Below are 27,314 nucleotides of genomic sequence, written 5' to 3'. Positions count from 1 at the left end.
GTTAATTGAGAGTACAATATATTATTCATAAAAATATAGTTTTAAGACAAAAATTATAAGGATTAAAATGGTTGGTTTAAGGATTTTAGCTTGTTAAAAGTTAACTTTATATATTGGAACAATAGCTACGACTGTTGACGTTTTTTGAACTGAATCTCTTGACTTTATTGACTTGTGGAAATAAGAATAACCAGTGTGATTGTCTTAAAATATTAACACATCATTCTACTACAGACGGTGGGTGAATGAAACAGTAAATTTTTTATAAAAGATGTATTTTATATTTACACAGCCCAAAAAAACATTGCACGAACATAACAAATAATTTTTATTTATAGATCTATGCGAGAAAGGTACATTAAAATGTCTACAGATTTCACTATTGCTACGATATTGATATAACTAATGTTAAATGTGCTGTCTCTGTAATTTTACATATATAGTTTTAACGTTTCTCATTCACGATCGTTGGTGATACTAACAAGGTTGTTCATCAATAAAACACGTTCATACTATCGGCGTTCAAGTAAAAAAAAACTCCTACTAAACGCAAAGATATGCTTGCTTTACGAATTACATTGAAATAAATCGCAAGATTTACTGTTGTATATGATTGCATTTGAAGTTTTTATAAAAATAAATCTTATTGTTTTCCGTTTTTTACTATTGACTTCCTCCATATAACATCATAAATTTCGGTTCATATAAACCTTTGTGGTGAAATTGATAGAATTTTTCATTAAACGTTATAAAAAAAAAAAAATGTGTTAATGAAGAATAAACGCAGACACGTTCCAAATTCAAAAATCTTGTAACCGTATGTGAAAAAACTTACACTTATTCCAAAGAAACGTAAAAGTTTGTAATTGAGAACCTTAAAAGTAAACACCTAGAACAGAAATACCTTTTTTGTGGCATTTCATATTTTTGACATTTAAGACAACAAATAATGTATCAATTTTGACAGATGACATAACATAATAAAGATAGTTAAAAAAGCTAGTGTCACATAATTGACATAGACATAGATGTGCGTTTAATTTCTACAGATCTTAAAAATACGTAGTGGCGTTAGTTATATTTTTATTATTATACCAATGTACTTTCACATGAAAAAAAAACTATTAATTTATATAATCTATATGTATACAGCCAATTAAATGACGTAAGTACATTTTTCTAGTCAGATGGATCATGAAGATATGTACAGATTGACGAAGCGTTCCGCGTTACAAACGTACAAAAATGTTATGCTACATACAATTAATTTACATCTATTCTAATCGATACTGGACTATCATAATGCGCTACATCATGCATATAAAAAAAAAGATATGTTTCATAGAAGTTACTAGTAAGAAGCACAGATCATAGACTATTTCACCGAAGAGCCCCGCGTATATGACACAGACTATACTACATAGCACATAGAATATTAATTAATACAGTCACAGATAACTCGAGAAACGTTGATATCAATTCGATGTACGACACATAGAAAGGCAATTTTCGTAGTACATCGATTACAATATTAATAATAAAATTGTTGACAATTATTACCACATTACAGATACAAAAAAAAAAGTTTTAATTTGTTTATATGGGTATGTATAGAGAATCATAGGGCAATATAAGTATGTTTGAGACTTGCTATGACTATTAGGACAAACATTTACTATGAACTAAATATATGTTAATTTAGTTTAATTCATAGTAATTCGTGTTTTAAATATCAGAAGATATTATTACTTGAATTGCCTGATTCCTTTTATGTAGTCACTACGCTCCAAACATACAAGTGACGCAAATTATACTAGCAAGATAATTGATCGTCACAATGTCTCATATCTGTTGGAACTCAAACAGAACATTATTCGGTCTATTTCTAACTAAAGATTAACTTTCTTTGGAACACATAAGCATTTATTAGATAGATTGTACAATTGTTACGTCACTTGTATGACGTCACCCGATCTTCAAGTCACAACATGTATACAGATTAAAAAATACAACCTATAAACTAAAACAAAATATCAGTATCTATAATCTGTGTATGACTTAACTGTGTACAAAATAAAAAAAAACATTTTAAAACAAATCTAAGCTAATAGCACACAGGAATCACAAAATTAGTTTGTACTTGACATAAAGAAAAAAAAAACAATAACTAAATTGTAGAATAATTTCTAAACAAAACAATTTCTTTGATACACAACTAAATATACACATTTTTAATTAAATATTTGAGATACAATATAGCGGAAATTAATAGATTCGACGGCTAGTCCCATCGAACGTACTAACAATCTACTTTCTCGTAGAAGACATAAGAGCTACATTTGTATGCACCTAGTTCTACCAAGTGCTAAGTAATACTATATAGCTGATTGAGATTACATATACTTTGTATGAGACCAGCTAGATCCGGGATTGTTTTTGGACAGTTCAACTACAGCTGTCTTTTTTCTCAGTGACGTCAGCGCTGGCTGGATCAAGGTCGCTCTTAGATGTGCCCGGCTGAGGGTTATCTGGATCTGAAGACATAGGACGAAATCTTCTTAGACAGACAATTATATTTTTATCAATACTTTTTAGTATCACATATGTATGTAAAAAAATTAAGTTCGTGATATTAAAACTGTCTATGTTAATCCTAATTACATCAGCTATCCGCCAGTGAAAATCTCATCAAAATACGTTCAGCCGTTACAGAGATTATCCGGAACAAATAGACAGATAAAAATTGCAAATGAAAAAATATAGGTATGTATAACATGTATATACTATACATCCACATAGTTACTAAAAAAGAGTTATTTCAATGACACAGAAATGCCAATTTAATTTATTACATATAAATGTATATGCGGATGTTTGGCAGTTTAAAACCTCAACCATCAAGATTATCTCGAGCATTACAAATCAACAATATCGTCGTTGTCCTTATCGGTTAAAATTTATTATCTCAAACGTTAACCTCTTGTATTCGATGTTAGAATACTACGCGTGCTCAAACTGTGACAAATCATCTAACATTTTGTGGTTTAGACATTCACACCAAGGACAGGTCCGGGGAAATGACGCGAGCAAAATAAAATGGCGGACGTTCTATACGACCACAATAAAGTATTAGAAAAATAATTATTATATACTTGAATATTGCGCGCTGACGTCATACACAACAAACACCTTATAATTCCAATAAAGTGGTAATTATAATAAAGTAAAAACTACTATTTCTAATTAATTAATTAATTTGTAAAGCGGCAACTGTCCCTTCATATACACAATGATATATAATTTCACTGTTTGTTTACTGTTATCTGTATGAAATTCTAACAACGATGACATTCACATTTCTCATAGGACTTGCGTGACGTCATCGGTTCTAAATTTAAATTTTAAAAACTATTCCATTCAAATTGCAGCTATTTCACTGGGATTACATGTATCAATGTTTTTATTTCGAAATTTTATTTCAGAAAGGATAATCTCTCCGGAATGTACTCATTATTATGTATTACTTTAATGCAAGATCAAAGAAGAAAGAATTTAAATAATAATAGGGTAAACATAATAGTTTTACGATTATGCCTACCATGTAAGATTCTTTCTAAGATATTATGGTCCTAATCAGCTTATTGGCCATTAGCAATCAGATTTGTGTCATATTACGTCAAACAGATAAAATGGACGTCATTGCGGCTCATTTGGCGAACTCGTATATCTTTTGTCATTTTTTGAAGATAGTGTACATGATCGAATGTATCCAATTAGTGAGACATTATATTAACATTAGGGATTGCTAGCTGTCGAGTTAAGATAAGATTATATCATAGCAATCACTTGATCTATGATGTAATAGAAATTAATTTATACAAATACATATATTAATTAGTTATGTTTGTCTGTAATTTTATTGCCGATACATATTGACAGAGTAAGCTCAATTAAACTTATAACTTAAATAACTGCATACAAACTACGTAACTAAATACGTAATAGCGGTTATGACTAATGCCAGTGTAAAAAATATAAAGCGGTCACAGTATTAATATTCTATTGATATTATTATTCATTTTCTTAACCAAATTAAATATAACGAGGCACGATTTTTAGCATATTTTTATTTATGTTATATGAATTTGATTTTTTTTTTAAATAACTCATATTATATAGATGACAGTTTCTTTTTTTTATAACAGATATTATTACTTCGTACAGATAATCATAAGTTTATTGTTCATTCTCACGTACATGTTCTAAATGACCTTCCGTTCGCTGTCCTTCGAACGACTTCATATGAGAGGGAAATGCTGGTTTATTTATAACCGACACCACATCCAAGGCTCACACCGCAGAAATAATAAAACACTCTATGCTTACGTTTTATATCTTTGTATTGATAATTAAAAACTTATGGTTTTTTTTTCGACGTATTTGGAAATCAAAAAGTTAAATCCAAAGAGGTCGCACTTTATTCATTTGTAGTTGGTAAATAATTGTTATTTTAATTTTTTTTTTAATCATTTTAACTGTCAGCGAATTTCGCGTCAATTATTCTATCAAATGAAAAAAGTAAGAAGTCCTTTTAATGGAATAAATCCTAACTGTGACTTCAGCCGAAGCTGTTAAATTTTATTACATTCCTAAGTTAATCGTGGATCGTGTCTCCTCCATTCCACCCGTCACTGGCAGAATATATTGTGCACATCTCTGAACGGATGGAGGCCATATTTAAAACAACCTAACCATAACGAAAGAATATGTTCTTGGTACTCAGATACAAAGTTAAGTTTGCCGTCACAGAACTGTAGTTCCAATACATAGATGTACGTAAATCTTAGTATACTGAATGTAAATGAGCTGTTATCGTAAAATGTTGTTTAACATTCGTGCTACCTGAATTTTTTTTTTTGTTGGATTAAATAATTCTAGGTCATCGGGAAGTCCCCTTTACGTAATAATAACCTCGAGAGCGATAAAATATGCGAAACACCGAGCCTTAACGACCTTAAAATACGATAACTTAAAAATATAAAAGATTATACATTAATTTTAGGTCGATATCTTCAAACGTCCCTAAGAAAAATAGAATCGATAGACAATCAGACAAAGTTACTCTAATACGGTTTCGTTTTCCAAGACAAAATCGCATAATTTTGATACAAAACTTCATTAATTTAATGATTTAAGTTAAATCGAATAAGATAAACAGTTTAAGTTGATCAACAAGGAGGAATCATTTAAGCTTAACCAACGAAGTATAATGAAGGCACAACCGAGGATCTCACCAGTGGTGACGAGCTGTTGGAGCCGCGAAGGTAGGTCAGCGGTGGTCACCTCCGCCCCCTGGGGGTGTAGGATGTCCGGCATGGCGTTCCTCCGCCCCGTCCGACCCGTCTCCAAGAACTCCCGCGGCACCTCGGAACTGTTCCTATCCTGCATGATTGCCATCATTCTCACCACTGCAACATTACACCATCACCCAATGATAACCAATACCTGAGGTAAACCCGAAAAACATAGCCATAGTTGCACATTATGATCTATTACAACCACGCGTTCACATATAATTGAACACAATTTTATTTATAAGTAACATACAATATAAGAATTTAGAGAAAAATATTGATAATTTTAAATAAGCGATCAGTCTTATATATTAGGAGATTAAACGTACAAGTTTGTACTGCATAAGATAAACATTAATATCGAGGACTCAACGTAAAATCCAGGACCACTTACGTCATATAGTAAATATTTTAGCTTTCAATATAAAATTCTCTCTAAATAATTACAAAAACATTTCTCTGTAATCCAAACTCATGGCACGGAATATATCTTTTATTAATATAGTTGTAGTAGAAAGTTAGTCTGTCCGCCACTTTGCTAATTGCAAGACTAATTACTTAGCACTTTCAAAAGAATGACTAAAATGAAGTAAAAATTTCGTGTGCTGCTAACTAAAACTTACAATGGCAACTGAATGGATTCGAATATTGTGTTTGTAGTTTAGAAATGTTTTTTTTTTTTTTATATCGGTTATATATTTTTTTTCAAATACATAAATACATGTCTATTAAACGATAATTTTCTAACAAGCTAAAATGTAAAATAAGAAGCTATTTATATAAAGACAGTTGCACACATTCCTCGATGACATCGTCATAATGTGTATGCTAATAGTAGATATAAATAATAAAGTGTTGCCGTTTAAGTCGCAGGCATTATGCAGCAAGTAATTGTGAATGCCTTATTAAGAATCACTTAATGTAACTGTTCAGTGTTGTATAAGTTTTGCATTAGTAAGGATTTATTTTTGTGTTAATATAACTTATCCTTCATTCATTATAACATTTGTAATAAGTCATTAAAGAAAATTAAAAAAAAACTTCAATAATCAGTAAAAAAAGCTGTTTTCCTCTATCTGAGTAAAAGAATTACAATTTAAATCTTTAAAATAACCGATTATCTTTTGACATTCCATTTTTGAACTGTTGCCATAATGATTGAAATTTTATAAATTAAACTAGTAAATAAATATAGTCTATACATGCTTAGAGCAAACACCATGCTGAAGAGCAAAAAAAATTTAATGTACAAACTACTGCTACTTCACTAAACTGAAGCAGAACCAAGAAACTTAATGTGTATGTAATTACGTAATAGTTTCTTTAATTACTTTTTATAAAACAAAATTAAAAAATAACTATGTATTATGTAAAATAATATATTATGATTCATAAGCTTTGCCCAGTTTCACCAACCATGAAGAAGATATAATATATGAACCCAACAAGAATATTTAATAAATAGCTTTCATTTCGTAATAAAGAGGTTTATTAACTAAAATATAATATATAAAATTATTGGATGTTCAGAATGGTTTAGCGCCAGACTGATTTAAAAAAAAAAACAATAGATAGGCATAGTTGGTGAAAAGTGGCAGTAACAAACTATAATGTTGGTTAAGTACCATTTCATCCCAGAGTTGTCCGGCGATGTGACCTTGATGCGTCAGGATTATGTGATCATCTTTACTCTCATGCACCTCAAAGTCCTGGATCAATGTGTCATTGTTAGTATCATTCCACATTCTTCACCGCTAGTCAAAGCTCCAATTAGAATGATGGTTTTGTTACACTTTATTATTTGCTGCTATTATTATAATTATGTTAATATTTTTAAAATTTATTTTAATGGTATTATATAAATTAATATATAGTCCAAAGATTCAAAAAGCAATAAACAAAATTGTTACAATTTCAATGTATGTATAAGTAACTTAAACTTTGTGGGTACATATTATATGCTATTGTTGTCTAAAGAATAAATGTCATAGAAATCTGACTATCTTATATCTATAGTCATGAAATAGTGTGATATATTTTATCCATAGTTAAATATGTAACAAGGTCATTATGAGACAATGCTGCTAATGTTAGCTCCCGGAATTAATATTCTCATAAAAAGTATAAATGTATTTTACAAAGAAAAGTTAATCAGCAGCAAATAATATCGAATAAACACCAACTAATGATATTTCATTCAAGCGCTACTCTAGAAATGCCTAAGCAAAATCATGTCCACAGTTGAAGACAACGGCGGAGAAGCACCAGCATGCAGGCCTACTTTACCTGACTGACGCTTGACGCGGTGACCTCTCCGGCGCTTCGGGACACGACCGACACGAACTCCGGTCATTTTTAACTAGTCAAGGAAGATCTATAGTTTAAAGTTTTAAACAATTACCATTCAAAACAATTGATCGTTCCCTGTGCACGTTCACTAAAGATCTTGAACAATTTAAAGTCACTCCTAGCCGGTATACTAATGTGATGTACGAAAGGAGTTTATATTAATTTACGAAGTGATTGAAACAAACAACAAAATAATTGGAATTCTTACAGGGACGTACGGGAAAGACAAAGAGTAAAGAGTGAAATATAAAATGAAACTGGGGGCTGTCCGACTGTGACAAATGGTTTGTTCGACAGTTCGACTGTCGAGTGTCGACAGCCTACAGCGAATTATTGCACAGCCATAGACAATCTTAGAAATAATAAACAAAATAAATTATAATAATGATAATGTTTTTATTTAAATTTAATATCATTTAATACTTTATATTTTTTAACATTTAATTTTAAGTGCGACTTTGCTAAATAATCAAATGTATTACGTAATGTCAAGCAACTGTCAAACTTGTCACTAGAGCAGCTGATCGAAGACTAGGCTAAAATACAAGAAGAATTATTGTTTATGTAATTGATTGGCTATAACATCTCTTTTGAGGTAGGTTATAATTTATAAACATAAGTATGATCTGTCTCCTATTAAGTTAAATAATGTTATACTGAAATTCTATTTAGATGATTCGTAAAGTTGCAATTGGTTCTGGATTTGTGGCTTTTTTGCCAACTGTAAATGCCGCGACACCTGTGCAAGAATCAAAGGAACAGGATAAGGCTGCGCCTCCGCCGATGAAACCATCCGACTTACCGATTTACGAAGCGCCTCACGCTGAATATATGGAGTAAGACTTTGATACAATAAAACGGTGAGTAATATCGTAAGACATTAATATAAAATGTATGTTTTAGACAATTAGCTTCAAAAGCCAAGTCAGAAAAGTCCAGTTACGTGAGATCAGCTCTATTGGTCCCAGTCCAAGCTGTTCGTGAACAGTTAGAAACTGCCTGGCTACATACTGAGTCAGTGAAGAATACCGTTAAAGACAATATTTCAGAATGGCAAGACAGAAGCGAGTGTATGTTTTTAATGTCATTTTTGTTTCTATTTTCATTTATTTGTCAAAAAAATATTTGATAAATATTTATTGTATACCTCTATAACAAATGCAGGGATCAAACAGTACCTGAGAGAGGAGGAAAATAAAGAAATTAGGTATGGTGCTGTAGCGATGGGCGGTCTCACAGGGTTCATATTAGGACTCAGAGGAGGTCTTATTAAGGTGAATTTTTTTTGACCATTCAAGAAATTATAATGTTTATATTCATGTTTTAAATAATTCCTATCCATTGAAAATTTACATTGTAACTTTTTTATAAAAACCTTAAATAATGTTGCATCACAACATTCATAGATTAAATTAATTGAAATAATTCACCATTATTAGCTATAAGGAATCCTTGTTTCCTTTACAGAGGATTTTCTATGCCGGTTTGGGTACTTCAGTTATGGGATATGTGTGTTTTCCGGACGAGACTAAGAGAATATACAAGGACAATGGCGCTGTAGCAAAGCAATACATTAACATTGCTTATAACTTTTTGTATGGAGGTGAGTTATAAAGAAATGGCTATGATACTATTCTTTCTCTTATAGGATACTTTACATATAATATATTATCACAATAGGTATTATATTGATATAACTATTATTTTTATGAATAGTAAAACCTGGAGATCCTCAACTTGAGGTCAAATTCCCTGAGCTATCTTTGCCTAAAGATTTCTCAGAGTTTGTTGACCTCTCTGTATCTCTGGCGTCGTCCGTCAAACAGGCTGTAATGCCTCCGTCTAAGGAAGCTGATAAAAAAAATGAATAAATTAGGTATATTTAGTGGTATCTGCATGTCTTTTGTGCTTATTTTGCTTGTTATATTTGTGTAGCGTCCTTCTTCTTCTGACTATACTCAGAACGATCGCTTCATGCATGTCTTTCTTGTCTTTTGCTACTGATGCTTAAATTTTGATGAGTATTCGTAAGTTTTCTTTCAATACTGTGAGTTACAGCATTTTTGATTTACTTTAAATAAGTAAAAAATAAAATGTTCTCATTTTGAATACTTTGTAAAATATCTCTAAAATCACTATGATGATGCAGTATATTTTTTTATTATGCATCATAATAGAATGCTAAAAAAAAAAAAACTATTAATAAAAAGGCTTATGTGTCACTGTCTTTTTATACCATTGCTTTTTTATTTCTCATTTTGCTTGAATGTTATCTGTTTAGTTTTTTATCTATTTGATTTTTTTACTATAATTTTAATAATGAATTTTCAATGTCTTACAGATGTTATCACAAATGTTATAAGACAGGTAAACATTTTGTTGATCATGGATTTTAAAGTTCTAAATGTTTATGTTAAACCTTTTTTGTATATTACTTTTTTCAGGTCCTAGAAACGAGAAGATTTAATGAAATGTGGCGAAATTAAGATCCATAATTTATTGTTAATTCAGTATAATTATACTTTGACAATTATGAAATGTTTTTTATTTTAATTCTGCCTACGCTACGTAATGAAACTTAAGCAAATATCATTTCCTCTCTTCTCTTCTTGGTTACCACAGTTCCGGGTTTGTGTTGAGCCTCTGGATGGTTCATTAACTCTGGAGGGCATGTGGACACTGAGCTGGCGAGTAGCACTTGCTTCAGATCATAGTATATAGCAGAATCCTCTTTAGTAACAAATGATACAGCCTTACCAGTCTTGCCAGCACGACCGGTACGACCAATGCGATGTGTGTAGTCTTCTATACTCTTAGCCATGTCATAATTAATGACCACACTGACATCTTTAATATCAATACCACGACCGGCCACATCTGTAGCAACCAGTATATCCTTCGAACCATTTTTGAGGGAAGCTAGAGCGAAGTCACGTTGTTCCTGGCCTTTACCACCGTGTAATGTACAGGCATTGAAACCCAGTTTTTCCAAACCTTTCGCAAGAACATCTGCACCCTTCTTTTGGTTGACGAATATAATGATCGGTGGTTCGACTCCGCGTTGTAATATCTCAGTTAGCTTCCTGCGTTTCTCATTCTCACCGATCATGAAGACGACTTGTTCTGTTCTGTCGACTGGTTTGCCAACAGATCCGATGTACACTATGGCCGGCCTACGTAAATATGTTCGGGCGAGTCTTTCAACGGCCGGCGGCATAGTAGCCGTGAACATCACGGTTTGACGGAATTTCTTTTTAGAATTGTAATTAGCAAGAAGCACTGATGCATCCTCGGCAGCATCTGTGTCGGGTTTTATGTTAGACACGGGCATGTATTCGAGAATTTTTTGTACATCAGGTTCGAAACCCATGTCTATCATACGATCGGCTTCGTCAAGAACCACATAAGTGCAGCGATTGAGCACAAGATATCGATTTTCTAATACGTCTATAAGACGACCCGGCGTGGCGATGACGATCTCACATCCTAGACGTAACTTGAATCCTTGCTCCTCCCTCGACAGACCTCCCACAACAACGACAGATGTTATACCAAGCGGTATACCGAACTTATTTGTTTCTTCCTCAATTTGTTGTGCCAATTCACGAGTTGGGGCCAGAATTATAGCATACGGACCTTGATCAGCATCTTCCATCCTCTCATTTTTAGGCAAAGACTGTATCCAAGTAAGCAGTGGTATGAGAAATGCTAATGTTTTACCAGAACCAGTTTCAGCTACACCAATTATGTCCCTATTTTGAAGACCAATTGGAATGGCTTGTCGTTGAATAGGTGTAGGGCTTTTGTAGCCAACTTTGCTAATGATCTCCATAATATCTTCATGAAAGTTTGCTTCTTTCCATGAACGAATCGGATTAGGTATTCTTCCACCTTTCAAAGTAATATTGTAATCCTCTCTGAAGATTCTCCAATCTCTCTCTGTCATCTCATCTTGATCTTTCTCCGACCAGTGTCTGTCATCCCATTTCTGTTTGTCTTCCTTCTTCTTAACTTTCTTTAGGCGAGATTTTTCTTGTTCTTTCTCCAATTCTGTTCTCCTTTTCTCTAACAAATTGCCATAGAATTTGCAATAATCCTTTTTCTGTGATTTAATATCAATGCCAGCAATGTGGCCGCGTCCAAAAAATTGCACTTGATGTCTCTCCTTATAAAGTGCATTGTAATCATTTGATGTGTCTTCAGAAGCGTCCCAATCAAATACAAACTTCCGATCATTTAACCGTCTCACTCGACGCTTTTTTTTAACTATACCTAAGTACCTCGCTTTGATGGCTTCTTCCTCTCTTTCTTTATCTTTAGTTTTGCTGTATTCTTCATTTTTCTCTTTTTTATCATCTCTATTACGATCGGCCCCTGATTTTCTCTCTTCGTGTCTTCTTTCTCTTTCTTTCTCTCTTTCTCGCTCTCTTTCTCTTTCTCGCTCTTTGTCGTGTTCCCTTTCTTTTTCCCTGTCGTCACGGTATTTTTTTTCATCATCCTTCTTTGAAGTTCCTGTAAGATCTATCGTCGCCACCGCAGCTGGTCGTTCAGCAGCTCTCATGGCTTCAACTTGTTCTCTGCGTCTTTCGAGTGCCAAGGCTGCTCGTTGTTCCTTTGTTAAGAATACTGGTTTACTTCGCGCCTCTTCTTCAGCCTTCTTTTTGGCGAGTAACTCTTCTAGAGATAGAGGCTCTCGTTTTACGGGCTTAGGTTCTTCTTCCATTTTGGGTTCTTCCTCTGTTTTCTCTTCTTCCTTTTTAGTTTTATTCTTCTCTCTATCATCTGGCCGCCGGTCTTTATCTTTGCCATCACGTTTACGTGGACTTCTAGAGCGGGCGCGTTCTTTACGAATCGGACTTCTGGAACGCTCTTTTTCTCTTCTTGGGCTACGAGAGCGAACGTCTGATTCCTTTTTCGAAGGACTACGGGATTTTTCTTTCCTCGGGCTTCTGGATCTATCACGTCGTTTTAATTTATCTTTATAAGTATCGCGGTCATCGTGACGGTCCCTCTCACGCCTATCTCGAGAACGAGATCGTCGACGTTCTGCGCTTCTTTCTCTACCCATTGTAAATTAATGATACAATGGATACAAAAACTCGAAATTAAGAAACTTCTTAGTATGGAAATCTTTCTAACAATGTTTTATTTTGACATCAATTGACATACTGCTCAACACAGTATAGGATACAAACGTATAGATAAAAAATGTACCGTAACATAGAATACTATTTATTTTGATTCATTAATAATATTAATAATAAAGTAACTTATAGTAACTATTTTATTAATTTTAATATATTCTAAATTACTAATAAAATTTAGTTTTTAGTTTCATCTATGTTGATTATATTGACGCCAGCTGATATAAATTGAAGGTTGTCAACCGTCAGATGACTTTAGATTTGTAAACATGTGAACTCAAGTATTATTATTAAGTTTAAACTATTTAACATTATTCCAATACATACATAACAGTATAATATGGCGAAGTCAAAAATCGTTATAACATCGGCGATCGCTGTAGGTTTTGTTGGTGTAACATACGTGATTTTGAAATATAAGATTAGATCTCGAAAAGCTGAAGATATCCTTAAAAATCTTGATATTAATATCGTAACAACAAAAGCTCAATGCGACGAAGTTGTAAATGAAATACGGAGGTATTATAATTTCTTGTAAGCAATTGAAAAATATGCAAAATACCGATTATAATTTTGGGAATATTATTTATAGGAGGAGTACTTTACATCAGGCTATAGGTTTCGATTGTGAGTGGGTGACTGAAAATGGAAATAGACAACCCATAGCGCTTCTACAGCTGTCCACATTCGATGGATTCTGTGGGCTTTTTAGATTGAATCTTTTAAAAGAAGTTCCTATGTCACTGAAAGTAAGTACCTACATATTATATTTTTATACAAAAGCATTTATTACTAATTATTGCTTGCATAATAACATTTAATTTCTTTTTTCTCCAAAAAAGCTGACTATAAAATTATTGTTTTAGGAACTTTTAGAGGATAAAAATATTTACAAAGTAGGCGTAGCGCCCGTTGATGATGCAAAGTATTTGATTCAGGACTATTCAATTTATGTGAAGTCTACTTTGGATGTGAGGCACATAGTTGAACTAACCGGCCACGCTGCTGGCGGGTTGGCAGCACTGGCTAACACATATTTAGGTATTGTGCTAGATAAGAATTGGAGGGTAAGCATTAGCTATAAGTATCGTTTCTTACTGTAGTATTAAATAAAACTATATTGATCACGTCATGTACGTATTGTTCTAAGTAACAAGACTGAACGACAGAATCTAATATAATAAAATGATCTGCCTCCATTATACTAGAGATAATATTCAACAACTCCGAGCAGGTCTGAACTAATACATAACACTTACACTTAGATCTAATTTATTGTGTTACATTTAATTTCTCTGGATTGGGGTTTTTTGAGCTTATTCAATCAGGACAGGCACATGTTCCATCCGATGTAAGTTGGCTATGGTAGCCTATGTTGTCATCTGAGTCCAAGGGTTATTATAAGCACATTTTATCAATATCTTATCGACACCAATCATAAAATGTGTGAAGTAAATAGTATTATAAACAGAGTAAATATTACTTTTTAAAATGCAAGAATAGGACGTTATTCCTGTTGGAAGGAAGTTCCTCTGATGTGCATTAGCATAGAAAAAGTTGTGTCTGTGGTTAGCTACAATGTGGTAAAAAGCACCCATAGCTGTGTTATTTCAATAATTCGATAAATAACAGTTTAAAAAGAAATAGTAGCAAACCCATTAGCAGTTAGCTTCTATAAAAATTTGCGATTTCTGAAATCACCAATTTCCTTCAGATCCGTTGCAGCGACTGGGCAGCAGAAGAGTTGACGGAACGGCAAATACATTACGCAGCGACCGACGCTTATGTAGCAATAAAAATCTTTGTTGACATTATAAATACATATAACAGAGACTTTTGGTTTTTCCGGTGGAGTAGAAACAGTGACAGACACTGGGGAAAAATACATGGTCTATGTTCACGATATGCCGATGTTGGTTACAAAGTGAAAAACATTAAAGGATCTCATAAGGAGTAAATCATATCTATTAAGATTTCTAATTATTTCCATAATAGAGTACTTATTTTGACTAATTTAATTATCAAAAGCCTTATATCTCACTAAATCAATAATAAGTAATAATGCCATTAAACTTATATTTTATTTGGTGTTATTGGGAAATTATTTTTTACTTCCAACTGTGTGTCCGTAATTACTAGCATTTTATATATTAAAAATAGAGATAAATGTAAAAAAAATCATAAAACACTAAATTATCCCGCTAAGATCAATATATTCTTGAAATATTTTGTGTGACAACCCTAAATATGGTTACAGGAATAAGAAAAGTAAAGAGAAGACTATAACCAAGAAGTATTCTCACAGCCCTCGTTCGAGGCCGTTGTATCACAATTGTTTCATGGAAGCTCCTGATGGGGAAGTGCTATGTACATGTGATACGAAAAAAGCAAAATGGTAAATTTTCTATACAATATGATTTTATATATATTTTTTTATTATTCCTGATCAAACATTAAGGCAAAGGTTGTTCATGACTATAGATCTACATGTTATACTCTAAGGATCTGTTGGCCATATAGTGTTACTTAGTACTTAAACATTAAACTGGCAACCCTAATAAGCAAACAGGATATAAATTTTGTTTTTCATTTCACGTTAGTAACATGAAAAATATCACAGGTATTTGGACAATAAACTAGCAACCCTAATAAAAGACGATCCCCTTACAATTCGTCTTGCATTCGAACCGGCCGGTCGGTCTGTGGGGGAAGTCGGTCGCTACTACACGCTCGTGAAGGAGAACAAGTGCGTTGTCTGTGGGGCCATGGACTCTTATATACGAAAAAATGTTGTACCCAGAGAATATAGGAAATATTTCCCAGGTAATTTGGTTTCCGATATATATGTGAAATGAAGAATTATATATGATTGCTTCTTATGTAAGATATTTGCTATACAAACAACCATTAAAGCGCTGCAGCGCTGTGCTTTAAATACCAAATTTGTTGATTCTATTTCGTCAGATGTAATGAAGGAGCACTCGTGTCACGACGTAGTGTTACTGTGTAGAGCGTGTCACCAGCGCAGTAACATGCTGGACCGCGGAGTGCGAACTAGTCTTGCGATACAATGTGACGCGCCGATCGCTGAATTGGGCGTTCGGTTCATTGAGGATCCCGCAGCTAAGTTAGTACAACACATAACATGATACTGCATAACCTTCACATTTTCAAGGCCTTTATCCATTTTATATAGATATCACCAAAGTTTTATAAAATAAATCATATCTGTCTATGTCTAGCCGCCTCTACAATCACTTCTGTCACTACAATTACCTACGACTTCACGTCATTGTCATTACCATAACACCGGTCATATAACCTGCGTCTATTTCAAATGATTTCGTTAATTCCAGGAAGCTGCGTTCAGCGGCGCGTGCTTTACTCTACGAGGGTAAAAAGAATAAGCTGCCAGAACAACGCGTGAAGGAACTCGAGAAAATTGTCTTAGCACACTATCCCCAAGAGGACGCTGTGACGGATGATATATTACAAGAAGCTGCCAATATTGACTACAAGTAAATGAATTACGTTTTTTTTTTTAAAATCATTAGTGACATTTAGGACACGATCCACAGTCAAAGAGCAAAAATATTTTTTAATGTAAAAATTATTATATTACATCCAATTTTTATGGTTTCCAGTATAAAAAATTAAATGACAGTACATTGATATAGTAAGGATTAAATAACTATTTTTCTAGACACGAGAAAACGGATTACGAGTCTCACGGTTCAAAAGTGGTTAATTACTACATAGAAAATGAGAGTTTACTGCGGCTGGAAGAAATCTGGAGAGAACACTTCTTGAAGTCCATGTCTCCGATGTACATGCCAGAGCTGTGGTCCGTTAAGCATAATGAGGAGAGGTGATGTTAAAGTTATATTAAATAAAAACTCTTTGGTTGGATAGATTCGTTTTATTAAATTATTAGACAATCTCTTGTCATTATTTTATTTCAGGTTGCGAGTCCGTTTCAACGAAGGCCGAATGACTGATAAGGAAGTTATGCTCACTGGATTATAGTATGTCAATTTTTGCGAATAGTGAAGTTGTAGCTGAGTGCCCTTAAAAAATATATATATTTTTATACTTTTTTGAAATAAAGTTATATTTACAGCAGTTCATAATAATGCTTTTTATTTCACACATCGAATACTTAAGGCGCATTTTCATTGGTCGATAAGTCGGTAGTTAGCCCGATTGCGGGGAGTACCCGCATGCGAGCTAACAACCAATCAAATCCACTGGTCGATAACTCGGTCAATTAAACGTGTGCGGGTGATATCCGCATTCCGGAATAACGGAATTCGCATGCGTTATAGAAATCACCCGCACCCCGTATGCGGGCCCTGACGACCAGTGAAAACGATAAACTCTTTGCGGGCCCTATGGCATGCGTTACAGAAATCTCCCGCACCCCGAATGAAAGCCTTATCGACCAATGAAAATGCGCCCTTAAACATTTTAAAATAAGAATGATCTATTATTTACACTTACTTGTTATATATGTATTATATTATATTTATTAAATGGAGCGTAAATATCTATAAGATAGTTAATTAATATTATCGAATGTTGTTTTCAAAAATCTCTAATAAATATTTCTTTTCTAAAGTCTATAGTAACGACAAAAAACAGTAGGCTAGTAGTGGTTATGGTTGTTAATTATAAAAAGTGTTATTTTAATCTATGTATTTTGAACACGCGTTATAAAAAGCTAATTAACCTCAAAAATAATGAGGACAAAAGAGATTTTTTTGTGAGTTTGCAAGTATTTTAATATAATAGGATAAATAGTCTCATTATAAACTCAATCGTCGCATCAATATCAAATATTCAAAAGTGCATAAGTCTAATTTAAAAAATAAAAAATGAAATAATGTTATATTATTCTGATTGAAAATAGCATATATTTTACTAAAATTGGAGAAAAAGCATATATTCTACAAAAAATATTAACATATCATTTTTTAACAAGATATTTATTGTTGCGTAATATATATTTTAGGAAAATCTTAAATAAACAACGAGGGACATTAATGCCGGCCACATACGTTACAATATACTTAAGTTAGACCAGATCTGTGCAAGTGTACTATAACGTGTGTGGTCGGCATAAAGTATAGACCTTTGCTTAGAAAGAAGTTTAATAACTCCCGCGTTGTGCAAAGGAACTACTGTTGAATATTTCTGTATATAACTATTTGTATAAATTTATTGTTGTTACTGTTGCCGATATTTAAATAGCTGATATCTCATGTAAATATTGTAAACATCACGAACAAATGAGATAAACTCTAAGTTTGAATAAAATCCTGGAATAAAGTGAGAAGAACTGGAGTTTTAAATAAAAACTCGGATTTGAAAAAAAAAAAATTTATTTATATAACTAAGACATTAACCTGAAAAAACAATGGAGACAGACAATACTAATGACTAGGCAGCATGGTTCAAGATCTTAGCCTGTCCAAAAGGACGAAATAAGAAAATAAAAAGTTGAATAAACGTCAAAGTTTTAAAAACAAGTCGTTACATTTTACAACATTCAGACCAGTGTCCACTGCTTGTGTTTGTTTTGTTTTTATAAAAATGATGAATGAAATCTAAATAATTAACAAATAACTACTGAAAAAACCTTTCATTGTATTCTGCCGTTTACGGCTGGGTTCAATTATTCTATCTTCGTTCTTATTTTATCCGAAGTGTTGAAAAGTAATAAGAGAACTAAATTTTAATTATGACCAATTTTAAAAAGCAACTGAAAATAACCAAAATATTCCGAAAAGGCAGTAAGTATTAAAAAAAGATAAGTATTTTTTTCAGTTTTAATTGGCTCTTTTAGTATTCTCCGTGATACCCTAAAGCAGTTTTGATCTGGTCTATTTACTTACTTATTTGAAGCATTATCAACTATTACATTTTAGATACAAAACAACCAGAGGATTGTGATGATTTGCAAGAAGAGATTCGGCAGTTAGAACAGAAATTACAAGAAAAACATAATGAATTATTTCAAATGCAACGAAATACATACAGGAAGAAAAGTAGTCTGTACAAAAAGCGAGACGAACCATTCGTTAGGCCTCAGGTGGCTAACAGGATTATCTTATAATGTGTAAAACGTAATTAAAAATAATTTTACTGACTTTACAACTATATTCCAGAAAATAGTAATCAGTAACTCTGTAGAGAGCCTGAAGCGTAATTTGGAATTGATGTCCATGTTGACTGGTATGGAAGTACAGTCGTACGTGTTGGACGACCACTGCTGTATAGTGTATCACATGCAACACCCTTCAAACACATATGTGAAGCACGGGCTTAGAATTGATATGACATCAGGTATAATAAATATTTCTTTACTATCTAATGATCTTGAAGATAAAGTTTAAGGCAAATCTCAATAGCTATTAACTGTAATTTTTGTTCTTGGCTATGTATTTGATATTTTTCCGTTACAGATGGTAATGTGATCACTAAATCATCATTGCCAGTCGGATTTAATATAAAGGCTGTGATGGAGGACTTTGATAATGTGATGATGCCGGAATGTCTTTGTGCTGTTCGGAAAGCTTTGGTGGCTTACTATGATAGATTGGGACAATTTGAATCATTAAAGGTGAGCTTTAATCATCATAATCAATAATATAATATATATTTTGTCTGCAAAATTGTCTTTGTTATAGAAACTTTTGAGTATTGAGGCAGAGCTGTTCAAAATATTGGATGGTTCTCACATAGAAATATCATTTAATGCTATAAGTCATGTGGACGAGGAAGACGAACAGATCACCATCACTCTTATTCTGAACTATAGGGTTTATGATATAAGACCCAAGACTTACTGCTTCAAAGAAATTGGTAATTTAAGATTTCAATGTAAAATAGGTTTTTTTATTTTACTCTGTCACTTTGTTTATGTGTGTTATAATATCAATAGATTTACCAGAGGGAGTACCAGATATACTAAGACAACAATGTTCAGTGTTTAAGAGGAAGCCATTACACAAAGCTTTCAAAGAGGCCTTTGTTGATGGTATTGGAACATACAAGCTTGTTAGACAGGTGATGATTGTAAATTATTAAAAAAAAATTATCAAATTAAGTATTAAGCTGGGGCAGTTATTCATTATGCATATAACATCCCAAAAAAAAATTGATTTTATGCATTAAAATTACAATACAACAGGGTAAAGAGATTATTAACTAATACTTGCAATTCCTCATTGATTTGTGTTAACGAGATTACATTATGAAACTAAGCTAAAATGATCATTGTATATATAGCTCGGTCTGAGGAAACCCGAGGACCAACTCAAGAGTAAGCCAAAGAGGTTCCGGCCGAACAAACAAAACTATAACAACGACGACACCTTCCAACCAGAGGACTGTAGCGATCAGGGAGAAGATGCTGCTGAAGAATGACACCAAAACTCCTTATTAATTTGTCTGGACCAATAACAGGAGATGAAATTTACTAAGAAATATTTAAGAATAATGTATCATAATATAATTCCGGTATTAAATGACAAAGCCTATATTATTATTTTTATTCAGATAAAAAAGAATGAATTTTTACAACAGCTCATTTCATTTACATACATGTATCATTCATACTTATTTACTTTACAATCAAATTATTATCTTTAAATATAAGATTTAAAATGATTATTCTTATTTAATTAATATACAATTATAATTTTGTGCGACTGAAATTCATATAAACAATAAAGAAAAATTTTCGTTAAAGGAAAATATATAGAAAAATGTCACTCGCAGTAGTGTCATCGTAAAATAGACTAAAAAATAGTTAAGGCCAATTTAATATTGATGATAGTTAAAAAGGGGAACATTTGTAGGATAAAATCTAAAATTCATAAGCAAGATATTTTAAAGTTTAGTTCAGAAACATCTATGAATGTCATGGTAGCACAGTATGTACAGCTGATACCAGCTGACAGCGACATTATGAAGACCGTTACAACTATTGCATGTATCAGTGAGCACGCCAACGTTGAAATGTTAACAAAAAGGTTGCATATCTAAACTTCGCCTTTATGATTACACGCTTTGAGACATTTACTGTTTGTATCACAAATAGAAATGTTAGATCGTCTAATGTCTGACACTGGAACCTACAAAACAGTCGCTGACGATTTCCTGAATGGTACAATCACATCAAAATAAATACAGTCATAGGTGCCCGCGACCTCGGCCGCGCCCGCGGCATGTCCGCCGTCCCGGACTCCGCTACTGTGCCACTACTCCGTGATTCTCTATAGTAATGTACGTTGGAGCGCCCGGCTCGCGCTGTGTAAGGGTCCGCGTTAGTCGGTCGCAAGTTCAACTTGCTCCATTTGATGTCCTTGAAGTCTAGTAGGGCGTGGAGGGCGCGGCGCGGGCGGGCTCGGGGTCACGTGGTCGACACTCAAAGGCCGCGGTTGGGCAGCGGCTTGACCTTGTAGACGCGGACCAGCCAGTGCTCCGTGGTGTACGCTTCTTCTAGTACGTCTAGATTGAAGTCCTTGTTGCCGATCTCGGCGCCACGCACGCGGTCGTATCCCGGAGGCCGGCCGCCCTCGGTGTACACCAAGCCGAATTTGTAGTAGCTCATCTTGTACATGAGGCAGTTGAGCAGCGCGGGCGCCCCGTGTGCGTCGACGCGGAACTCGCCCGCGCCGGTGTAATAGTCGGCCTCCTTGATGTGCGCGCCGCGGTCTGTACTGCCGCCGATACGCACCATCCACAGGAACTTGTTGATGTCTGTTAGGAAGGGTCGATGTTAGCATTTAAATGTCATGTTTATTTTTGTGATTTAGTTAGTAACATATTTGCTCGGTGATACTAGTTCTCCTTACAGAATAGGGAAAATTATGAATTTCACATCGGTAAAGAGATGCTGATTTATATTTAAAAAAACTACAAATAATTGAAGGTGTACCGTCAGACGAGTATCCTACGAGTCCTCCGAATATAACGAGCACGTAATCCACGTCCAGCTCCCTCATGATCTCGTAGGCGTGTTCCTCACTAGACGCCATGGCCTGGCCCACTCGCGAGATGTGAGTGTTGTTCCAAGTGTTGTTGTCGACTATCACCGTTCTGTTCGCCATCGCTGTTATCTGATAGCCGTAGTCCCACCACGACATCACCTTCGCGTCCTGGAGGGACGGAATGGCAGAGCTCGAGTATATATTACAAATGCTCTACTACTAATGCTCTACTTTATCCGATATTTTTTTTATTTATTACCACTCTTCTTGAGGCAAGCTTTATATTTTTTTCCCGTTTAATAGATTCGGAACATACCTCTGGAGTGTTCATCTTGAGCCAGGTGTAAGCCTCCCTGAAGTCGTCGAATATGATCCTGGCGCCGTCGTGCGCCCGCGCCGACAGCACTATGGAGGGCGAGGAGTACGCCTCCGACGTCACCCAGGTGCAGTGGAACACGTACGACACCAACAGGCCGCAGAGCACCATCACGAACAGGGCCCCCACCTGGAGACGAGAGTGCAGGGAATGGGTGTCACGAATAGAGGACGCCTCGCAGTGTGACATGATTTTATTTACATTTTCATTTCACTGAGAGGTTTCAGAATCTTCATATGACTGTTACTTTTATTGGACAAGCCGCAGGGATGTTATACATTTTTTGGATCTGATCATTGTGAGCTGTTGGTAGAATGAAAATTTTTGGCAAAATGATGATTGTTGTAGACGATTAAATTAAATTTTCTTTGATTTGATTGATATTAGGACTATTCGCCATCAAATAGCAATAGTTCCTCACCTCAGACCTGAACACCAGATTATTTTCGTGTTTCTTCTTCTTGTCCGGTTTTTCAGCTTTAGGTTCGATGTCTTTAACGTGAAGGCTCAGCAGACTGGAGGCGGCCACTCCTGACACGATGCACATGACGGGAGCCAGCACCAACATCAACCTGACCATCACACCCTGGAACGGAAGCGAAGTTCAAACAATGTTCTAGGTTGAAGAAGGACTTGTTCAGCATTTGAAGGTCAGCGATCAAAGTGTGAAGGTCACTGCGCGGAACTGGGAGGTTCCTCCACCAGCTCGACGCGCTCCAAGCTTCTTTTGTCATCACGTATTTTATTTGGTTTACATTATGAACACGAGAGTTGAAATTATTATATATTTTTGGTAGTAATCATAAAGCGATTTATCTTCAGCTTCTGTTATCTAATGGATATTTGAGGAATGGTACATAGAAGTTTTTTATTGACTTTATCGAACGTACCATCTTTTTTTCTCTTCTTATACTACAAATTGATGTTATTAATCAATTGGCTCCTACCGCAAAGTAGATGCTGAGTACTCCGTATAGTATGATGAAGATGTTGGCGTCGGTGAGTTTGGTGAAGCAGAAGTAGAGGCCGGCGGGGAAGAGGAACACCAGCACTTGCAGATCAAAGTAGAACGAAGACCACGACGTTGGCTGATGCTCGGACACAGATGCTAGACAAAAAATTGTTAAAATTCTGATACATAGAAATATTGATATCCCGGTTCTTCGACTGAGTCTATATTTGCGAAGAGCTTTAGACTTCCTACACGGGAACGGGGATGTCAATATATTTATGCGTCCATGTCGAGAAAAAAATAATAGTTACCAATGATAGGAATGTGATTTTTAGCGTAGGACGGGTCCAGTAGAGAATAGAACCTGCCGGTCCATGGTGATATTTTTCCTGCAAGGAAGATTCGTTGATTAGTCCATTTATTTAAGTACATATGTTATTTTATGTGATTTTAAATGTGGAGCCACATTCTATTCTAATTTAAAAGATATGTTACGTTCATTACCGGTCACGGTGAGCACTACGAGTGCTGTTCCGAGGGTGGCCAGTAGGGTAGTCAGTAAGGCCTTGAACAACAGCTCAAAGTTTGCTGGAGAGAGACGAGCTCGAAGGTACTGAGTGAAGGAATACAGCTGGCATAGACCAAAAGTGCCTAACGCCTGGAAATATTAATAAAAGTAGTAGAATTCTTAAATATGTATATGTATATAAGTTATCGTTTAGTTAGGTTAAGGATCGTCCTAATCTGCGAATATGTTATTTCTCCCTTAGTCTATTTTCTGTAATTTTTTTAACTATGACTGGGAAATTTCTTTGAATAATGTCGTAGTTACTTAAATTATTATTTAGATGAAGGAAATACAGAACATTTATAATAAATCAGTTCTAGTTTTAATAAATATATTACAATAACTTTTAGAAATTTAAAATCTATTATACGACGAACAAAATAGTTCCAAGAAAAATTTGTAATTTTTGGTATGTGAAAAAATATGTTCTACATTCCGTAATGGCAACGAAACGTTAAAAATTCCTACATAATGGCTATTAAACTCGCTTAGTGTTTACACTTAGCAAGCCATTTCAAACATCGTGTACGTATAATTCAACATGTCATGCTTTGATAACAGACAATAAAAAATTTACGTGACACATAAGTGAGGCTATTAAATATCCATACAGCCGACATGTAATGGAATAATGAAAAACAATTCGCAATACATTACCAGCAACTACGGAGGCATACAGTAATTTTCATATTGGATGGGTGATATTTTCAAATCAAGTCTTATTTGCATATTAAAAATGCCTCTTTTTGTCTAATATTTGACTAAAACGATAAATAATAAGCATAATAGCAATAATATATACTCACAAGCATATGTTCCGAGCTCTGTACCGGCTGGAAGCCAACAAAACTGATCTGCATAGAGAGTACCGTCCCCACACAGTACAGGGTACTGTAGGCTACATACACACGGTGAGAGAAACGGCCCAGTAGGATCAGGGCCAGGACATGGAGAGGGATCAAGTTGATTAGGAACACATAACCTCCCCATGAAGACACCTTTAAGAATATACATTCATTAAAGATTAGAACAATGATATATAATAATAAGAAAACATTAATGTATGGTGGTAAGAAAAAAAAATTACACAAACAGGAATCAAACCAACGGATTTCGGGATATTACATCCCCATTATGTCACACAGGCTCATGCCCTAATCGTTGCTGGATTCAAATCCCATTTTCAATGTATTGTTATTAATTTTTTCCTTACAAACTAAATACCTGTATGAAAGTGCAAAAACAAAGAAGTCAATGATAACTTATTTGTGTGAATCTTTCATCTGAATGATCTGCGATTGAAGGGACTATATCATCTGTACAACACCAAACAACCAGCACCGAAGTAACTAGAGCTTCAATCACATCCGTACAAAACTTACATTTGTATAGCAAATCTTATTATATCGAAATAAGACAAGCGATGGTCGCTAACAACAATCATTTGTGTACAAGTATTAATCAAATTAAATATAGCACTAACTCTTATATGACATCTATACTGAGTAATTTCATATATGTCTCTCAAAGATATCACGATGAAAAAATGCCAATATTAGGTGTAAGAGTGTATCGTTTAAACCATTGCTGTTTTTTTTCAAACATTTTTATTTATTTTCTTGTAATTTTCATTTCATATATACAATGAAATTCACAAAAATGGTAATGTTCATTAAAGTATGAAATTATAAAAAAAAATAGCTCTGTTTAATATATGATTAAAATTTTACTCACCATATAGAAGTATGCCAATGCGGTCATAGTTGCCCACAAAATAGTACCGGTGTTGACGGCCTTGATCCAGAAATAATATGTCAGGAGCATACAGAAGATGGCAATACCCTCATTGTCATAACTGCCAGCAACCGAACGACTGATGTAGCCAGGGACGATGGCAATCATCGCCGCAGCGACCAACCCCGCACCCTCATCCTGGTTTGATAGGTTCATTGAGTACTCATATAATGTATAAAGAAATTTTTCAATAGAAATCAATGAAATCCATACAAACAAACTCAGTGGGATTGTATGTTTTTACTAAAAATGTATTGAACTAGAGTAGGCACATGTTGCATTAAAATTTCCTTTTATTTGGTTTGTATGTCTGTTAATATGTTCAGTTCAATCTCTGTAAAAGCTAGACAAATTTTGATGGGTCTTTTACAAGTGTATATCTGATGTAATGAGAAGTTCTTGTAGTATAAATGAATAAAGATTGTACATAGACAGTTGCATTCACAGCTAGTGTATATACCTTCAACTCCTTAGTCAGCAGGTAGGTGACAATAGTCGTGAGCGATGAGAAGAACGGAGCCAGGAACACACATACATTCCTGATGTCTATTGTTATGTTGAGGAACTGCATTATGTTGTATAATGTGGCCGATGTCACCATCAGCCCAGGGTAAATAGTACCTTTAATATTTTGTCATTTTAACTTGATATATGCAAAACTATTTTAGATGTTTCTAAGTTATTGTAATCTCAGAAGCTACGCACTATTGTTTTAATAAAAATTTAAAATATTTTTCAGTAATATAAATGCTAATTTAAGTTTTAAATAACAATTCCCATATATTTTTAAAATCTAACGACATTTTGTTGGGTTACATTTCGAAATTTTTTATATGACAAGCGAATATTATATTTTTACAGCAGTTATGATGGTTATTGGGAACAACTGTGGTACTCACCACCAATGATACGTCCTAGAGGGTACCATGCTCTGTCATCAAACCAATTGTGGAATTTATAGAACCCTTCTTCTGTCAGATAACGCGTTGTTCTGTAGTTAAAGTAGGGGTCGAACTCATGAATTACGCTTTCGAAGCGTAATACTGAGAAAAGACGTGTTCCAAACGCTGTAAATAAATAATACTATGAATGAAGTTATGGATTTGTATACAACTTAAAGATACACTGATTAACTTTTTCCTTTAATTACTTGTGCCAGCACATTTACCGACAGTTCTTATCTTAAGTTAGGACCACGTAATACAAAACAGTGGTAACGAAAAGGATATTCCAATTCTTTCTAATTATAAAATCTTTGTTATGATATAATTATAATGAAAGAACATCATATTTTGCTTACATAAAATCGCTGCCATTGATAAAACAGCCAGTTTTATAAAAGTAAGTTGTTTATCGGACGAGAGATGCGGCATCCTCGTTTTACTTTGAACGTCCGCAGTCATCTTGAGATTTTTTGTGTGGAAATTATTTTTTAACACATATACATTAAAGTATTATTAGTGTAAATAGAAATATCAATAGTTAATTTTCGCCGGCAACCTATTACAATCACGCCAGCGACGCAAGCAATTACAATTTTATATTTGACAACCCTGCATTCACCTTTTGACAGATGGTCAACGGCGTGGCAGCATAGGAGTTGCCACTGCAAAATTATTTCTTAAAATAATTTGGTCTAATAATATTATTACTCTATATAAATTACGTATTGCTTCAAATTGTTAACAGTGGACTTAGTGACTTATTATGTAATAATATATAATATAATATGTTATCTGAAAGTTTCATATGATATCAAATGAAAATATGTATATCTATTT

The 27,314-nt window shown here is 34.1% G+C and overlaps 6 protein-coding genes across 7 annotated transcripts; 3 read left to right on the top strand and 3 right to left on the bottom strand.

The window, feature by feature from the left end:
• Window positions 1–311: 311 nt before the first annotated feature.
• On the bottom strand, window positions 312–8,032 carry LOC116765851 (uncharacterized). 2 transcript variants are annotated; one of them, XM_032655485.2, is made up of 4 exons: window positions 7,756–8,032; window positions 6,980–7,063; window positions 5,295–5,442; window positions 312–2,534 (listed from the first exon to the last, which is right to left on the bottom strand). In XM_032655485.2, the coding sequence occupies exons 1-4, from the start codon at window positions 7,756–7,758 to the stop codon at window positions 2,446–2,448; spliced, it is 324 nt and encodes a 107-aa protein (XP_032511376.1). In that variant the 5' UTR covers window positions 7,759–8,032; the 3' UTR covers window positions 312–2,445. The 2 variants fall into 2 exon arrangements, with proteins under 2 accessions (XP_032511376.1, XP_032511368.1); XM_032655477.2 differs by lacking the exon at window positions 6,980–7,063 and having other exon boundaries at window positions 5,295–5,468; window positions 7,641–8,029.
• Window positions 8,033–8,150: 118 nt separating this feature from the next.
• LOC116779567 (MICOS complex subunit MIC27-like) lies at window positions 8,151–10,241 on the top strand. Its single transcript, XM_032673920.2, has 8 exons — window positions 8,151–8,298; window positions 8,376–8,539; window positions 8,607–8,773; window positions 8,868–8,977; window positions 9,171–9,306; window positions 9,420–9,579; window positions 10,045–10,070; window positions 10,148–10,241. Exons 2-6 carry the CDS (start codon window positions 8,376–8,378, stop codon window positions 9,572–9,574), a joined length of 732 nt encoding a protein of 243 aa, XP_032529811.1. The 5' UTR covers window positions 8,151–8,298; the 3' UTR covers window positions 9,575–9,579; window positions 10,045–10,070; window positions 10,148–10,241.
• LOC116779556 (probable ATP-dependent RNA helicase DDX23) lies at window positions 10,186–12,865 on the bottom strand. Its single transcript, XM_032673909.2, has one exon. The coding sequence runs from the start codon at window positions 12,769–12,771 to the stop codon at window positions 10,282–10,284; it is 2,490 nt and encodes an 829-aa protein (XP_032529800.1). The 5' UTR covers window positions 12,772–12,865; the 3' UTR covers window positions 10,186–10,281.
• A 233-nt stretch (window positions 12,866–13,098) lies between these two features.
• On the top strand, window positions 13,099–16,980 carry LOC116768500 (exonuclease 3'-5' domain-containing protein 2). Its single transcript, XM_061526771.1, has 10 exons — window positions 13,099–13,366; window positions 13,440–13,596; window positions 13,714–13,914; window positions 14,562–14,800; window positions 15,105–15,242; window positions 15,468–15,670; window positions 15,812–15,974; window positions 16,204–16,365; window positions 16,551–16,715; window positions 16,810–16,980. The coding sequence occupies exons 1-10, from the start codon at window positions 13,188–13,190 to the stop codon at window positions 16,871–16,873; spliced, it is 1,671 nt and encodes a 556-aa protein (XP_061382755.1). The 5' UTR covers window positions 13,099–13,187; the 3' UTR covers window positions 16,874–16,980.
• A 1,415-nt stretch (window positions 16,981–18,395) lies between these two features.
• On the top strand, window positions 18,396–20,381 carry LOC116769050 (uncharacterized). Its single transcript, XM_032660030.2, has 7 exons — window positions 18,396–18,639; window positions 18,775–18,938; window positions 19,015–19,192; window positions 19,312–19,469; window positions 19,537–19,711; window positions 19,791–19,915; window positions 20,138–20,381. The coding sequence occupies exons 1-7, from the start codon at window positions 18,588–18,590 to the stop codon at window positions 20,273–20,275; spliced, it is 990 nt and encodes a 329-aa protein (XP_032515921.2). The 5' UTR covers window positions 18,396–18,587; the 3' UTR covers window positions 20,276–20,381.
• A 3-nt stretch (window positions 20,382–20,384) lies between these two features.
• LOC116765338 (dolichyl-diphosphooligosaccharide--protein glycosyltransferase subunit STT3A) lies at window positions 20,385–27,100 on the bottom strand. Its single transcript, XM_032654795.2, has 12 exons — window positions 26,834–27,100; window positions 26,433–26,600; window positions 25,994–26,154; window positions 25,474–25,671; window positions 24,546–24,737; window positions 23,676–23,829; window positions 23,483–23,560; window positions 23,167–23,327; window positions 22,641–22,805; window positions 22,160–22,348; window positions 21,792–22,011; window positions 20,385–21,613 (listed from the first exon to the last, which is right to left on the bottom strand). The coding sequence occupies exons 1-12, from the start codon at window positions 26,934–26,936 to the stop codon at window positions 21,279–21,281; spliced, it is 2,124 nt and encodes a 707-aa protein (XP_032510686.1). The 5' UTR covers window positions 26,937–27,100; the 3' UTR covers window positions 20,385–21,278.
• Between the last annotated feature and the right edge of the window lie 214 nt (window positions 27,101–27,314).

The sequence above is a fragment of the Danaus plexippus genome (assembly GCF_018135715.1).
Source record: "Danaus plexippus chromosome 3 unlocalized genomic scaffold, MEX_DaPlex mxdp_25, whole genome shotgun sequence".
Classification (NCBI taxonomy): Eukaryota; Metazoa; Arthropoda; class Insecta; order Lepidoptera; family Nymphalidae; genus Danaus; species Danaus plexippus.
Note: the sequence above shows the minus strand (reverse complement) of the source record. Positions and strands in the feature narration are given on the sequence as shown.

Excerpts from the sequence above, each read along its gene's own strand:
- LOC116765851 (XM_032655477.2), bottom strand. The coding sequence starts at position 7,707 with ATGACCGGAGTTCGTGTCGGTCGTGTCCCGAAGCGCCGGAGAGGTCAC. Across the intron at positions 5,469-7,640 it reads CCGCGTCAAGCGTCAGTCAG|TGGTGAGAATGATGGCAATC; the intron begins GTAAAGTAGGCC and ends GTAATGTTGCAG. Across the intron at positions 2,535-5,294 it reads CCAACAGCTCGTCACCACTG|ATCCAGATAACCCTCAGCCG; the intron begins GTGAGATCCTCG and ends CTATGTCTTCAG.
- LOC116779567 (XM_032673920.2), top strand. The coding sequence starts at position 8,376 with ATGATTCGTAAAGTTGCAATTGGTTCTGGATTTGTGGCTTTTTTGCCA. Across the intron at positions 8,978-9,170 it reads TCAGAGGAGGTCTTATTAAG|AGGATTTTCTATGCCGGTTT; the intron begins GTGAATTTTTTT and ends TTTCCTTTACAG. Across the intron at positions 9,307-9,419 it reads TTATAACTTTTTGTATGGAG|TAAAACCTGGAGATCCTCAA; the intron begins GTGAGTTATAAA and ends TTTTATGAATAG.
- LOC116779556 (XM_032673909.2), bottom strand. The coding sequence starts at position 12,771 with ATGGGTAGAGAAAGAAGCGCAGAACGTCGACGATCTCGTTCTCGAGAT.
- LOC116768500 (XM_061526771.1), top strand. The coding sequence starts at position 13,188 with ATGGCGAAGTCAAAAATCGTTATAACATCGGCGATCGCTGTAGGTTTT. Across the intron at positions 13,367-13,439 it reads GTTGTAAATGAAATACGGAG|GAGGAGTACTTTACATCAGG; the intron begins GTATTATAATTT and ends TATTATTTATAG. Across the intron at positions 13,915-14,561 it reads TGCTAGATAAGAATTGGAGG|ATCCGTTGCAGCGACTGGGC; the intron begins GTAAGCATTAGC and ends AATTTCCTTCAG.
- LOC116769050 (XM_032660030.2), top strand. The coding sequence starts at position 18,588 with ATGACCAATTTTAAAAAGCAACTGAAAATAACCAAAATATTCCGAAAA. Across the intron at positions 19,193-19,311 it reads TAGAATTGATATGACATCAG|ATGGTAATGTGATCACTAAA; the intron begins GTATAATAAATA and ends TTTCCGTTACAG. Across the intron at positions 19,712-19,790 it reads TTACTGCTTCAAAGAAATTG|ATTTACCAGAGGGAGTACCA; the intron begins GTAATTTAAGAT and ends TAATATCAATAG.
- LOC116765338 (XM_032654795.2), bottom strand. The coding sequence starts at position 26,936 with ATGACTGCGGACGTTCAAAGTAAAACGAGGATGCCGCATCTCTCGTCC. Across the intron at positions 23,328-23,482 it reads AAATCACATTCCTATCATTG|CATCTGTGTCCGAGCATCAG; the intron begins GTAACTATTATT and ends TTTTTTGTCTAG. Across the intron at positions 22,012-22,159 it reads TCAAGATGAACACTCCAGAG|GACGCGAAGGTGATGTCGTG; the intron begins GTATGTTCCGAA and ends CCGTCCCTCCAG.